Here is a 16993-nt window from a genome sequence, read left to right on the forward strand (position 1 = left end):
AAACACCTGCAATTACAGCATATATTTATTTTGTTATATTATAAACATATACCGACAAGCACAAATTGGTCCTGAAATAATACATTATAAGACACATACATTTCAAGAAGAAGAATCTATAACTGTACACAGTGCAAACTATGAGCTTTCTAAGCAGAATATCTCCAGCTCCATAACCAAATACATTTGCTTTCTAAATACCTGGCAAAGCTACACCCATATGCAACCGTTTTGAAACATACACAAGCAGAGAGATTGTGTCCATCAGCAGAATCTAATCAGAACACCTCCAGTTATGAACATGATTCAGGATCCTAGATATTAAGGCCCAAGGAAGAACAAATCCTTTTCCACATTGCAGAGTCTCTGTGCTGTGCTAAATTAAGCAAAATAACAGCAACAGAGACAAACCATGCATTAGAAATAGTTAAAAAACAGCAGGGAGGATGGAGAGGAGTAACAAGCATTAGAGTGTCTATTAAGTAATGGAATGCTTATGGAAATAGGAATAAGATGCACATGCATTACAAATGAATCTTTATCTATAGCACCATAAGGAAATATACCAAGAAAAACTGTGAGGACAGCAACCTGAAGTATAACATGCAGCCGTTAAATTAATCTAAAATGCATTTGAATTGCTCTTATCACAATGAACTCAGTTCACAATCATGAAAATGTGTTATATATTTCCACTTCTAGACCAGTCTTCCTTAGGCACCAGTATGATTTATTTAACATCAAAATCTATCATACACAATTAGAGCATATATAAAGTACTTGCTGCATATTAATAGAACTTTTAAAACAAAATTCCTTCTTTGTGTGACAATTCTGGTACAACTAATACTTTTACCTTTTTGATTAAGAGTAATCTTTCTTGAGGAGGCACATACAGAAAGAGACTGTCCTCTTCTAGTAAACTATACAGCAAAAGAAGAATCTTACAATGAATCTACTCGTAGGTAATAGCATATAATTTCTCAAACAATTGCATTACTGACAATGCCATTCTCTACAAGGTATAATGCATCCGATTACCCACAAATACTCTGTTTAAGAAACTGCTTCAAAAGTGTTAGTGGAAAAATTCCAACCTTCATTCAGCCAGTGTCCTTGCTGACTGTAGCATATGAAAACTGACAGCCAGAAAAACAGGATAAAGTTCAAAGCAATTTTTCAATGTCTCTATTGATTAAACTTTAAAAGTTACTGTGTTTACCAAATGCCACCTGCTTCAAGGAGCAACAGATCTGAGAGGAGAACACACAAACATGTGGTGCAATAACAACCATTTTAGCGCAAGCAAACAGGCAAACTTTCCTAAGAAAATAAAGTCTTCTGTATTTTCAGTTATTTACCTCTTTGTCAACTTTAACAAAGGAGAAAAAAGAAGTACTTTCCATCAATGGATTTATCTAACAGCAATACCTGTTAAATTGTTGAGATAAAGTTCCTTAACACCATATTTAATGGATAGCCCATTCTCAGCCTACCTGGTGTATTCAGCAGCCGGGACATCTTGCAAGAATAGGAGATGAACTGCTCACAGTATTCAGCACTACTGGTAATGGCAGAAATCTGGTCCATTGTTGCACTGTAGTTGAGCTGCAGCACTGATAACTTCTCCAGGCTGCTGCCTCCCACAGAAGTCTGCATTTGCAGATCATGGTACACAGTTGTCCATACTTTATCCTCTGAAAGAGTGGGGAAGAAAGACAAGACAAGAACTGGTAAGAGACAGACAGTGGAACCGAATTAAAATAAATGCAGGCCTTTGATAATAAATAAAAATATTCTGCAAGCTATTTGTTGAGGTGGTAGTGAGGAAGGAGAGCATTGCATGTGAAAAATCATTATGTTACAGCATAGTTCCAACAACTACAAACCGATGAAGGGAAGAAGCTCTCCTCACCTTTATGAAAAGATACTGAATATACCACGTGAGAGGTCTTCCTTGAACCATGGACTCCTTTATTTACATATGGATCTAATGAGGAATAACTTTGATCAGAAGGACAAAAGCCTGATGCCCTAAAGATCCAAAGTCTTTATATGGAGAGCAAGCACTGTGCACGTTAAATTCCTGTGGGCTGGAGAGCAACATTGCTTCAATAAATTAGTAGCAAAGTAACAACAAGGATGCGCCAGATTCTCATGCGATTACCTAATTCACCAATTAATACTGAAAGTGTTTCCACACTTTTTACCCAGGCTGTATTCTATGGAAAAACAAAATTACTGCTTATTGAGACTTGAATATTTAAAAATAGCTGCATCATATGACCTTACTGATTCTGGTTATGGTATAGATAGCAACATATGAACTAGTCAAAGTAGAATGAAAATACAAAAGCTTCTGTTGAGTTGTGAAAAGTCACAAGGAAGGAGGTAGGACAACTTCATTTTTCTGACAAGAAATACAGCAATATTGGCCAAATCTCAAACCTCCAACAGATTTTTTTTGCAGGGTCATGCAAAAAGTGAGATCCAGCCCATGTCAATTTCTGTGTGCATTATATTTCTTTAAACTACTCAACAGCAAGTCACTAGAAATGTTACTGCAAACCATTCATCAGTAGTTTGGGAGATTTAAGATGAGATATCATAATGAAACAACACACTCCACACTCCACTCAGAAAGATTTGTTGAAGTTGGAAGGTAGCTTAGAAAGGAAACAAAGAGGAGGCACAGAAACTTTCCTGTTATAGACCAACCATTAATTTTTCTTAGAGGGACATTCGACTGAATCTAAATGAAAAAAATATTATCTGAGTAAGGTACACGATTTCAGAATGAAAACAATGAAGATTCTGTCAATATTATTGATACTGTCTTCCTGTAAAAATACTATTCCATAATTAAGGTGTGAAGAATTTTAAAGTTGAATTTGAACAGGTACCATTATAAAAATATACAATTTCAGCTGATATGTACCACTCATATTGTCCATCTCAAATAGACGACGACTGAAATAGGTCAATTATCCTCTGTAAATAAATGCCAGAAAATTCTCTTTTCTCTATAGATTAACCTGGAGCACATCTCCACAAAACTTCCTAGAAGTGCATCAGATTTTTTCAGTAATATCTTTCATGTATGGTTCATTCACATTTTAAATTGCTTTTTCTCTTTTTCTTTTAAATTTTCTGCCTTATGTATTTCTATTGCTGAGGGCAATGTCAGAGAAATCTGTCTTGGAATAAGAAATGCAGAACTTTTAAAAACATCAGTAAGAATCTGCTCTGGTGCCTTAAACAGGCTTGCACAAAAGCCCAGTTTCCCAAATGTGTCAGCCAGGCCTTTGCCCCAGATGATCCTGTCAAGCAACTCCACTGACCACAGTTGTCCTTCAGAGATGCAGGAACAAAACACACCTTGCTGCTAACTTTGCTGTGTTTATCACAAAAACAGACTCTCCAGGGAGATCACCTGGCAGTTTCAGAGTATACTAATTCACCTGACAGATGTGCCTTATAGCGATAAAAACCATAAAATGTAGTGCATTGCAGTATGTTTTCAATTCTTCTATGTAAATCTCTTGCTTGTTAATGCAAATCTCCGTCATCCTAAAACTTTTGGCCTGCACTTCAATATTTTAACTACATGGAAACACTTTGCCAAACTAACACATACTCAAAAGTGCTTCAGTACTTCTTCACCAAGCTCACAGAAATGTGTTCACATACACTGATGGATTTTGGTGTGACCCGGAGTAAAGATATCTCTCAACGTTATGATTATCCTTATCTCCAGGATTCTGTACTCTGCCTTATTTTCCAGTCTTAATTTTTATTGCACAGCATCAGGCTATTTTGAATTATACAGAATCATGTGGACCCATGTGTTTGCAACTGATACAGTGTTAAGTCTTTCTAATCAAATGTTCAGAGATAAGGTACGCAAAGCAGACAAATCCTCCACAGGTTGTACACATCACTACCCAAATGAGAAGAAATTCAGCAGGTGATGCAAGATGGTTATTATTTTAATATTAATATCCTTAGTCCAAAGCTCTTAATAAAACACAGCAATATTCTTCCATTGAGAAAAAAATATTTAAAAAATCAGGAGAAAGGAATCCCACTCCCAATTACCAATAAAAATTTATAATTGTCACCTGTCAAGTTATATAGAAAATATAACCCAGTTTTGTTGAGAGCCTGGGATGGAAGCTTACTGCAGATTCATTTTCAAGAATGGATTGAGATAGTTTATACATTCACTGACAGAAAACTCTCCTTTTTGGCAGAAAGCACTGTACAGGAAAGAGCTCAGAAGTGTCAGTCAGGAAAGTACTGGGACAGTTAGAGCCTCATATTGGATTTTTGATCTAGCAAAGACTCATAGAATAGCCACTAAGAAGGTACGGGAATGTGACTAGCAATAGGAATTGTGTTAGGCATTATGTTTGAGAAGAAATTTTCTCATGGATAGCAGATTCTAGCCAGTCACTTCCCCTCCAAGACAGGAAGTTTAAACTTTACTGTGGCACACTATATTAAAGAAAATAGAGACATACTCCTGTCAGTCAAATGCATCCTCTGAGCAACTTCAGGACCTTTCTGTCAAAGTATGAGTACTACTAATAGATAAGTGTTGTAACGTGTGTCCTTCCTGTCCCTGACCCCGCCCCCCTGACCCCTTCTGACTGGATGTGAGTCAGGACCGCCCCCCATCCCTAGAGATAAAAACCCCAGCCAGATCTGGAACGGCCCTCTTTGGTTCTGGACTCATATGGAACCTGCACCCTCCCTTGCCTTCCCTTCCCCCTCCCCAGTCTCCCCATTCCTCCCCTGTTTTCCTCAATAAAAACACCATGCAGACCAGGAACCAAACAGCTGCCTTTCTAAACCTGCAACGCTTCTACAAGAACCGCGTCTGACCAGCCCCACAGCTCGTGGCCATGGAATGACCATCCTGCGTGTTCCGGTTCTAGGGCAGCCCTCCCCCGCAGCAGGGGGGGCTGCCCTCAGGTTTTGCACTGCTGCAGATAAGAGCTTGTTGCACCTTGTAATAGATGTTTTTTATCAATATGCATATTTATGTGCATAAAGTCAATAATCATTTACAGAAAAGCAACTCAGTCTCTTCCTGCTGTCTAAAAGATGATGGGAGATTGATTAGGATACACCTGCTCAGATACTGAAAATAAACCCAGTTCTTATTTCACTTGCAACTAATTTGTTGATAGTCTGGCTCAAATGACCCATGAACACATTCAGCAAACTGTCTTGTCCAGGCTCTGGAAGCTGAACCATCTGTGCCTGCAGGTCAGGCAGAGAGAGAGTGTGGAGGAAAAGTTGTGGCTGGTGTGTGGGAGAGAAGCTCCTTCTCTGGGTAAGGGATTTCAGGCTCTTCACACATTTTCCTGATTTAGCTGTAGAGCACTGCCATGACACAAGGACCAAAACTGTACAGAATGATAGGGCCTTTCTTGGCTGGACAGACACATTGACAGTGTAATACGGTCACAGCCAAAAATCCATCTTCCCTTCCCACCAAAACCAGACTCCTGAATTTCATATAGTTATATATCTGGGGCTGGCTTTAAGATGTCTGGAAAGACTTAAAGGAGAAATGTCAGGCAGAAATGTCCAGGCAGAAATGTCAACCTTATCTACTGAGTGCTGATTGTTAATTGCTTTTTGTGTTTTAGACTTAATAATTTATTAACGTGTTTATACTTCCCATAGAAATCAGCTAGGCATTTATAGCTTGAAGATAAGGCCAATATTGTCAGTTATGTTTTCAGTTTCTCAGAAACTCCTTGTTAGTCGAGACCATTCTTGAGAAAGATCAAATCAGTAACCTCCTTGCAGACAACTTCCCTTACAGAAAAGGTAATGCAGATAGTTCACACTATCTCAAATACCTGTATCCTCACCATTTATAGCATTATTCCCATGTAGCTGCAAACAGGATATGGTAGTCACAGTTGATATATCAAAATCTGTAAGAAAAGCTACCCTGTATTTTCTGTCAATAGTACACAGAAGTCTCAGTTAAGGTACTCAGAAGTGAAAAAATCTGTCCTAGTTAACAGTAATTTGATACATATTCCTAGCAATTACCCTCACGACAATATTGGAATGAGTATTCCCCTAATACACAAGCAGTTATTTGAAGAACATATTGCATATGGCTATTGCTAACCACAAGTGTTTGAGAGACAGTTTGTCAGTTACAGCTGTGTACATGACTTATGCACGACCGAAATGCACCTCCCCTGCACATGGAAGTATATGAGCTCCTAACTGGATTTACTAGGCTGTTTCTAGCTTTTCCACTGGAGGACAGTGTACCAACACCAGATAATTGCTAGCACTTCAGGAGGATAAGGGCCTCCAAGATGGCCACTTATTCATTCAAATACGCTTCTTAGAGCTTTTTTCAATGTTGCATGGGGAAAAAAGTGGTTCTTCCATTACCTTGTTTTTAGCAGTGAAAGGGTAGTATAATTTTCTTTGAATAGAATGCCAAAAACCAGTAACCATAGATTCTTAATAGAATTCATAATGGTTTTCACTAAGAACAATCTAATTAGATCCAAACTGCTAATACATTTGATGCAATTATAGAGAAAATAGGTTCCCTGTAATTTAGTCTGTACAATACTCTTTGCTGAAACAGTTCCTCTCTAACAGATAGATAATATAGTAAGATTAAGTTCCTTAATTTCAGAATTTTTTTAAATAAAGGGAAGTGACCAGCTGTTTCCTTAAAATGACAATAAAATGACTTTATTTATTTTGCTGAAAATACCTTTCAGTTGCAATGACTGACTTACAGTCCTGCCCACTCACTAGTCCTTTTTCCAATAAAAAGTGAAGAAGCTGGCTAATAAAATAATCAGTAAGTATTAGTAATGGTTCACTAATAAAAAGAGAAACGAAATTTAAAATTTCCTTGATCACCAACAATTCAAGTGATCAAATGAAATATTAACATAAGTTATTTTTCCTACTTCATATTCAACTTGTTCATGATGGTATGGTGGACTTACCATGATGTCACTGACTACTTCTCAAATACTCAGTTTGTTCTGTTATTGAACTTTCCTCACTCATTTGCTTGGTGCTCACTTAAGCAAGAAAACTTGCTTCTGACAAGTAAATTTAGTAATCTTTTGGAAGATAATTAACTGATAAGTTTGAAAAATAAATTTCAGAAAACATAATGCTTGTATTCCATAAGTATGGAAACATTTTTCCCCTTTTACTTTAAATTACGTGTATTGCTATTGGAGTTTTACTTTTTTTTTTTTCCCTGAATGGACTTACATTCTTAATATATTATTTTATTAGGTGTTTCCAAGAAATCAGAAAACAATTTTATTTCTCAGGAAAGATTATCTGCTTTCTCTCTCTCTCTTTCTCTCTCTCTTTCTCCCTCTCAACAGATCTGGGGTGGTTTTTTTAATGGATGCAGTTCCCTGACCTAAAATGATGGTGATGAATGAGTAAATGGCTCCTGGTTGAAATCTCAGAGAGGATGATTTTGAGAATACTGAGCATATAGAAACCTGGAAGTAGTTCTTTGCTAGACATCATGATTTTTACCATCATCAGTGCTTTTGTCCCTTCAAATTAGATTATTACATCATGTTCTAGAACATGCTACACTACAAATCACTCAAGAAGCTAGGCAGGATAACCCATTTAAAAGTGGACTGCCTTCTAGGAAGGACAAAAATTGCAATGGTAATCATCTCATATTATGAGGTCTTCCGATTTATTTTGTGATAAGACTCTAGTTGATCTTGTTGAATTGTGTGGGATGGTAACACAACAGTCATTAGCAATATGAATAAACTAAGCACCTTTTGCAACAACGCTGCAGATGCAAGACCTGACATATACACATGATGTGGGAAAAATTACAGTAGGCTATATTCTCTTCTCCAACCTTTTATATTTTTCTCTCCATGTGTTTACATATAAAAGCTTAAAACTATATATAGGAATTTTAAACTAATTCTGCTACGGACTTCAAAGGACCTACACTCGGGTTTATAAAAATGAAAAATATATGTTCGTTTGAAGTTAATGAGTGTTTTGACAATCTTGCCTGAGATTTGCAAATGTCAATTTTGCAGTACAGTTACTCTGGTAATATGAACTGCTATCATCTTACTAATGTAGAAAACGGGGTTTAGACCAGAAAAATCCAACATAAAAAAAAATAAAAGAGAGAGAGAGAAAATGAAGAGTGTACTTATGAACTGAATTCTCTAGAAAGCAAAGTCAGTCAGTTAATCTATTTAGACAGGGAATAGGATCAATCCCAAAATGTAATTGAGCCATTCCTGCACTCATTTTCTACGTCTACTCCTTTCACTTCTTCCTTTTAATGTTTCTTGATCAAGATAATAATGAACCTTCAAATTTAACTATGAATTATTTTGCTCTTTTTTATTTACCACAGTGTCTTGTGAGGCAATGCACTTTCCTGGTATTTACATAGACTCTTTCATAATTCAGGAGAGAGAAAACGTCATTTATTTAGTGAACTTACAGTGATATTGAATGATATAATTTTCTAATAATTTAAATCTGTATATAATAGATAAATTCAGATACTTTACTAAACAGAGTGGAAAGAAGTGACCAGAATACAGTTTTCAGGGAACCAAAAGTTTCCAGAGAAGTGATAATGAAATGGCTGTTCCAATGCAACTTTTTAGAAACCTGACGGGACATTAGTGAAGTCACAAGTAGAGGATGACTTCTCTGGATTACTAGAGATGATTTTGAACCATTCAGCACAGTTGTCTGTGAAAAGCTAATGCCAAGAGTACCTTGAGAAACAGGATAGAAATCACTCGTGCCTTCAAAGAAAAAAGACTGCAACAACAGATATTGTTGTGTTGAAAAAGAGTGCCTGGGGGAAAAAGCTTAAATCTAATTTGTGCCCTAATGTCAGAAGTGACCTCCCATGGGTGTTATTAGAAGCATGAGTTTAAAAATAATCATATCTTGAAAGGAACAATAAATAATGAGATACAGTATAGCCATATGAAGGAGGACTCGGATCATTTAAGTGCCTGGTCTAACAGATGGCAATTGCAGTTCAGTTTAGATTAAGGAACATTAAAGTCAAGAACAAAGGACATAAAAGAATTAACAGTGTGGTTGTTTTCCGCACAGGAACAGAATATGGACAAGGGCTGGAAACATTTTTTACAGTTCAGTAACTGAAGAATTGACAACTGAATTCTACTTTCTGAGGAGCAGCCTCATATATAACCCAGTATTATACAAATGGAAAGATAAAATGTGTCCTTTAAAGTGTCTTTCAGATCATTCTAGCATATCATAGGAGCATATGCACTTAAAAAAATCAACTACTGCCTGATTTTTCCCTTTTACAAAGCAGCATAGCACAATCCTTTAGCTGTGATCTCAAACAGGTCTTCCTAGAATCACTGAAAAGAAGTAACACTGTTTAAAAAAATATGTTTCAAAGGATATCCTGAAGAAAAGGGCTCTTCAAAGCTTTCACTGTGTTAGCTTGGACCGTAAAAAAACATTTCCTGAGCTATTCTGGCTGACTTTCTATTCTCATGGAGAGGCAGAAGGAAGACTAATGCAAGTCTCAAGTGCTACCACTTAAAAACTCCCCTTACCTTTCATTCCCCTATCAGCTAAGTGATTGAATCCTCACCATACTCTCCACTGATCCAACTTAGTTCTCTCAAGAACAACACACTTCACTTTCCACTCTCACGTCCTGTAAGCCCCTCTCTGAGGAGAGACGGGAAAAGGAATAAAGTGTGCTGAAGTGCCCTTTCTAATTATTGCATCAATAAATTGAATGCTAGACAAGCTCCTGAAAAAACCTTTTATTTTGCTTTCAAAAGGTGCCTACAGATTGGAGGACATACAATTCCAAGTTTTAGTGCATGTTCTTGGTAGTTTTTAATTATTTAATAATTTTTCTGAATCATACTGACCACATTTAAACTGAGGAATCTAATTTGAATTACTACATAAACCTAAGCATTGCCTAATTAAATAACAAAAACTATCATTATACATAGTTTAGTGCAAAATCATGTTTCCTGTATTTTTTGACAACTGTGCTAAAAATTCTTTAGAAAAGTCAAAAACATTGATATTAGATGGAGAGGATGGACAGTAGAATGAAGTTGTGACTGAGAAAAGAATTTTGATATCTTGAATGTCTTTATTTATAATCTCTCAAATGAAACATGACTTGAATTCTATAGTAAAATACTGTGCCATGCATTATTTTAAAAGACATTCTATGAAAGTTTTTAGTACACCTGTGGTTTGATATATGGCATAGAGTGACATTAGGAGAAAAGAAAAAGCCAGACTTCATAGTAAAGTCAGCAAATTTAATAAAGCATGCTTAAAAGCTTTTCCTCTTCTAAATGTTATTTTCTCTTTCTGTCTCAATCTCAATTTAACAAGAGAAGAGAAAAATCATAAATTGCTATGCTAGTTTACAGTAAAAGATACAGCTTGGTCCTGAGAAAAGACAAATATCCCACTTACATTTATGAGTAGTAAAGCTCACAAGGATAATTCTTCTAATGGAAGAATTAAATGTACTAGGAGAATGGGAAATAAAGTTCATGCTAGATGAATAAGAAACTTTTAACTTCCAGAAATTCTTGAATGGTAAGCCTTTTACTTCTTTGTAGACAAAGGGTGCCTTCCCTTTCCCTCTCATCTCAGGACCACCATTAAGACACCTTAACTCATTGCAGGGGACACTGTCCACCTGAAGGAACAGAGTGCTTTTATACAAAAGTTTCATTGAAGGAAATACAAATTAGCATTTTCAGAAACTCCAAATCTCTTTGCAGTATGCATTTGTGAAAGCAGCACCCTACATGTCTCACAGCTCAAAGTGTATGTGTAATGCTGTGTACAAACAACATTAACAAAGCCCAGTGCTGCACCAGAGCCTCACTGGCTCCCTGCAAGCAGACATCCAACAGATTCTTGCTTTCAGAAAGTTCTTTCTAACATGGGACTCATGAGATGAAATGCAGAAATATATCCATTTCCATAAACCTGGTGCTTCTGAATATTCTTTTTATGCCTCAATATAGGAGTGAGAGCATAAAGAAGACACCACAGAATTTGGAGAAGACGGTGGTGTATGTGAAAATGAAGATTTTTTTTTTACTTGATCTAATATTTCTTTCTTTTTCATCAAAGGCTTACAAATATTATCCCATATACTCCAAAATAACTCAGATATATAACACCATCTATTAATAAATTTAACATGTTTCATTCTGTGGAAATAATATATATTAAATTATTATTTCTGAGATGCTGAAAAATTCATGATTGTGCATAACTGAACTTTGTACTTCAAGTCCAACAGAATTGAATAGCCAAGTGTTTTGTTTATCATTGTCTGGGAAAAGAGGTATTAAACTGTCTCTGTTTCCACTGAGGTACCAAATATATACGGAAACTAACCATTATAACAGAAAAACATTTTCTAGAGCAATGAGAAATTTGCAAGGAAACATCTCTTTTTGCATTCATCAGTCTGATATTTAGGGGATATGGAGAATATTATGCTGGACCCAACAAATTTCACTTATGGTCAAGCTGATTCCTGCAAATGTCGACTACAGCTTATCCACGCATTCCAGCTTGCTTGGCCTGGCCCTACACCTTGGCCTCTGTCAATCACTCTTCTTTACATATACATAATCTTTGCTTTTGGTAAGTGCACATGCACCTCTTGTAGCTTTTCTGGACACTGAGCTGTTTGACTACATGTAATTTTGAATTTTAAATAATTTCTCCATCATAATATAAAAAGATGATGTCTGGAATAAAATAAGTAATTCTGAAGTAAAACTTTCCGCAGTGATGGGCACCATTTAGCAATAAGCTACTTTGAGGTCTTCAAGTGCCTTCTCTAATTATTAACCATTTTGTCTAATTATTAACCATTTAGCTATTTATTTTATTAAGTTTCCCCATAATTTACAAATAGAAAGTTTATGTCCTTGAAGAAGACAGAAAAATGCAGTGAATGCTAAATTAATCAAAAGTGAAAGATCAAAAATTTAAAACTTTTAAGAACTTCCTAATAATGGAAAAAATCTTTGCAATATATAGAACAGAGGTGAATAGTCCAGTTTTCTTCAAAATCTACTTTATTATAATCACTCGGTAGATATTCACTCAGACATAAGAATATGTTGCAAATAAATGAAAAATAAAGATCCTTCTATTGCCTTTCTAAAAATATGCAAGCAAACAAAACTCCCAGACCTAAAAAACATACCTACCTACAAGAAATAAAGCATTAAATAAACCCCAAATTTTTTTATAGAGACAGAAGGACAAACCATTGTGAGAGAACTGACTAAAAGGCATGCACAGACCTGGCCCAGGATTTAGGTTTATTTTTTTATTTGCTCAAAGAAACATACATAATACTGACAATTGCTCCATGTGCAGTGTCATTCATGAATCTGAAGAAATAACTTAGAGACCATATGAAGCAAAATGTATTATTGGAAAGGGAATGGGAAGAGACTCAATATAGGTGTTGGTATTAGAGTATTACTTTAAAATATATTTCAACCAAGTGTTAGCAACTGAGTTAATAGAGAACATTTCCCAGGCCTGGAAACAAAAAGACAGGGGAAAACCAGAAGTAATTTCAAGAGAAATTATTTTTGTTCTAGCTACACTTTCAAAAAAATTTGATTTGAAAATACAAAAATCTAATCTTGAAAAATTGTCTAGTTTTGCCACTTCATGTACTACTAAAACCCATAAGATTGATTAGTGACTTCTACCTAGGAGGAAGGCTGAAACAGCAGCAACTCTTATTTGATTCTTCTATCTCTGATGTAATGAAAGATGTGGTTGCTGGTTTGTGGCATCTGCAGTGTTTCTTTTCCACTGTAGATGCCACAAAGCCCTGCAAATCATTTGAAAGTATAGGCTTGTAATACAGCTGGACATTAAGTAACATGGTTTTAATATTAATATGACAGTTGTGCCAAAAATCTGCAGCCACTACGGCAAAGGTGTCAGGCAGAAGTGAAGCAACCACTCAGAGCTCCAGTGCACAGTGGTGAAGACTGCTGAAATAAATCAGAAGGCCCCTCTGAATATTATTTCAGTAGGTTAGTGCCTTTTCTTTTGTAGTTTACATTTCCCCATAGATCTGTTATTCCTAAATAATCTGGTTTATGCAATGAGATAGACAAGCAAGCAATGAATATTCATGCCAGTGCACAAAGCAAGTTCATGAGTAAGGCCTTTTGCTAATAACTCTTGACCAGAAATACATGTGAATCTGCCCCAATTGTTTCTACTCTGCCTAGCAGAGATGTCATTCACCTGAATAATCTCAGTACATCTTTTGGTTAGCATCCAATTGGCTCAGCTGGTTGTTCATTCGATACTCACTGTACAACACAAGTAAGATTGACCATTTCAGCTTAGTTCTGTGGTAATTACCAGAGCAACATTAGCAATAACACATCTTCAGGTAGAAAAATGCTTCTGACAAAGACATGTCTGATCTAGACCCACAAATACTGCACACTCAGGCTTTGGAGAGCCAAGTCAGCTTTGCCTTTCAAACCACCCCAACATGCCTGCCAAGCAGTTTCTATGGAATATCCATATGTCTGTGAGAACACCAATTTCTGCCCACCAAACTGTTGCTAAGAAAAAGGCAATCCAGTTGAGTCATGATAGTCCAAGATATCCAACACAATAATTCACAACATTGCCATTTCCAATTGTTCTGTGATGGCATTTTTCCCTACTACTACTGATGTGCTATTAAACATATTTAAATTTCTTTTATGACTACTGACAGGCTTATTCCATTGCAGTCACAAATACTGGTCTGAAAGAAAATCTACTGTGATTTCCATTTTGATGCACAAGTGCATCCCAAAGGGAAGATAAAAAGCTATTCTCTGTGGAGTTGCATCATCTCAAAGCCTAGTGTACTGCTCTGGTAAAACCCACAAAGATAATTTTAGGAAGGCAATAATTTTTTCTCACCAATTTTCTTAACTTGCTTACTATTGAATGCTTCAGTGTGTGCAGTTAGTTTCATAAATCTCATCTAGGATAATGGAAGATCATTACCTCAATAGTTCTCACTCAGGAAAGCATATCCTGAAACATACTAGATAAAGCCAATATTTCCAGGGCTCCTGAAAATAGGAAAGTTTGGGCTTAGCAAATGGGAGAAAAATGCTAGAGCAGAAAGCATTAAAAGCCTCTTAATTCTCTTAATAATGTGAACTCTGAACATTATGAAAGTGAACCTAGACCCCTAATATTGAAATGCTTGGCTTCTAGTACTTGAGTGCAAGGAGATCCTTACACCCAGCAGTTAAGAGTCTCTGAACAAGAGACCTGGTTTGCAACTGCAAGTTTTCATCCAAATCAGAAAAGCTGCTCTGTGGTCCTCCTTGATTTCAATGGATCTAAGTGGCCTCTTCATAACATTTTCTGATCTACTACCATATTTTCAGAGGAAGTGTTATTTTGTGGCCTTGAAGCAAAAAAAAAAAAAAAAAGGCTAGTTTCCAGATGATACCAGGTTTAAGCCCGTTTTGCCTCATTGCTATGCCCTTTCAGTCTTTTTCCCCAGCTCTTTTCCCCACCAGGTTGAAGAGGTGGAGGTGAGTTTACAGCATAGTTCTGGTGCTACCCTAAAATGTGCATTGAGTGTCCGTACTGGAAATTAGTAAAAAATAGTATCTGTAGATTCACATTCACATTCACATTGTTACCTTTTGTAGAAAAGTACTAGGACTAATTTTAAGTGATAAAATTCAAGCATGTAAATAATCTTGGGATCTGTTAGAAGTGTTCAAAAAGAGCCTTGACACAAAAATTTCATAACACTGTAGACCCACATTGTTACATAATCTATACCAATTTAGGAAGTCCTGGGTGGGATACCTGGGAGGATCATCCTGTACATCTCCTGCCTGCCTGGGGAAACTCCATCAGCAGTACTTTCCCTTGCTGTATACGTACAGATGAAAATGGATATCTTCTGCACCTTATTCATTGCCCAAGTAATTTCTTTTTAAAACTCATTTTTCAGAGCTTACAAGAAAGCCTGAGAATTTTTAACAGCAGTAGTGACAACACAGCTTACCTGCCCTTCTAGGAAAATTTAGTTAGAAAATTACACATCAGGGTAGCAGCACTGCACCCTGAATGTTGGTTGGAAATTCTAGAGTAGAATGAATCTCTCTTTACTCTTAAAAATTGCCTGTAATTGTTTCATCATCTGTTTATCTGTTTCAGAAACAAGTGAACTTAACACATAATTTGTGGTCTGAACAGGATTTTAGATGCTTCCTTTAAACTAATCTGCTCTTTGAACATTTAGCTACATTGATTTCAGTTTCAGAGAAATTATCAATTGCAGCAACACTCAGAAGAGGCAAACGCTTTTCTTCTTAGTCCCACGTTCTACAAGAAAAGACAGTATTAGCAGTCAGTAAAAACCAGCCCTGGCTAGGGCTGAGAAGATGTTCTTTGCACGGTTGATTAAGAACACGGAAGAGGTAAGGGAAAAGCACATATGAGAAAGCATTTCTGTATACCACAAAGCCCCAGATGAACCTAGTGACTCACACCTTCCAGGCTTTGAGGCAGTACAGCTTAGAGCCCACAGAAGCATAGAAAAGCTTTCCCAGGGATGTAGGGAGTAGGCAAAAATACACACCTCACAAGATCTGTACCCACTCAAACAACAGACAGATAAACTCAGGGAAAATATTACCAGCAAAATAAAATAAAATTTGAAAACTACCACCTCCAACTCCCATTATTTCAGGGGTAAATTAACTTTCTAGTCTTAACTTGAACTTAATTTTCTGACCAAAATCAGTAATAAAAGTTCTACAGAAAACACAAGTTTTGTTTGGCCTTTCAATAATTTTCTCTACAGGAGCAATTTTCTAGGGATAACTGAAGCATATCACTGGCCTGAAGCAGCTTGTGCCAAGTTCCTTACATCCCCAGTAGGGAGCAAGTGTGTGGGAGTGAATCCAGAGCTAAATATTTGCTTCTAACATTCACAGTAACAGTTTGAGGTAGATGGTGCTGATCATCACTTTATTTCCAAGCACCCCTTTATTCTACTCACCCAGTTATGGACATATTTCTTGAAATACAGGCTTGTGAGGTCCTGCAATACACAGAGTTCTATAAAGAGTCTTTGTACTCTAATTTCTGGGAACTTGTTTTCCAACAAATGAGGAATATTTTCTGATTGCAGATTACGTCAGGATTTTTCGCTTCTCCTAGACAAAATAATTTGGCAAAGCAAAGGTTCTGCTTTATTTTCAACTAAGTCTGCTATGTCACTCTCAAATGCCAATTTGTTCTCATGCTTTGAGGTCAGTACACATGTAGTCATCTTATACCTGATGTATGAATGTTTGCAGCAACTATGAGCATCTGAAATGCATTAAGATGATGACATGACACACTTTTATTCCTGTATATTTTTATATGATGCTTGAGTTTGAAGTGGGACAGAAAAAGAGGAAGAATTAAAGGAATTTAGTCAGACAGCTGGAAATGTTTCTATAACTTGGTGACTTAAGAAACCACCTTGAGTGGTTATTGATATGATATCAATATTGATATATATCAATATATAATAATAATGCTTATTCTCTTCTGAAACAGACCAAATCAAAAACTTTTTCCTGGAGGCAGATTTCACACAATATTTTTTATTTTATGGTTTAGATATTTTCTCTGCAGTCACACACTGGAAGAGCTTTTCATTTTCTAGACATGCAAGGGTGACATGAGAAAAAATCTAGAGATATTCCAGCATGATTTAGAATCATGTGATTTTAACATGATTTACTCAAACCCTAAAATTATGACACCACATTTTTGTTAAGACACATTTTTGCATAATGATGTCACCCGGTGCTGATTCATAATCTTTTATTCCCCCTCCAAATCCTATGTT

The 16993-nt window shown here is 36.3% G+C and overlaps 1 protein-coding gene across 1 annotated transcript in view; it reads right to left on the reverse strand.

The window, feature by feature from the left end:
- Positions 1-16993, reverse strand: part of CNTNAP2 (contactin associated protein 2) — a 716903-nt gene that overhangs the window by 304436 nt on the left and 395474 nt on the right. The window contains exon 13 of the mRNA XM_085049831.1: positions 1497-1697. Within this exon, the coding sequence (XP_084905957.1) occupies positions 1497-1697 (201 nt within the window). The remainder of the gene's footprint in view (positions 1-1496; positions 1698-16993) is intronic.

This window comes from Lichenostomus cassidix, chromosome 2, assembly GCF_008360975.1.
Source record: "Lichenostomus cassidix isolate B80296 chromosome 2, HeHo_3.0, whole genome shotgun sequence".
Taxonomy (NCBI): Eukaryota; Metazoa; Chordata; class Aves; order Passeriformes; family Meliphagidae; genus Lichenostomus; species Lichenostomus cassidix.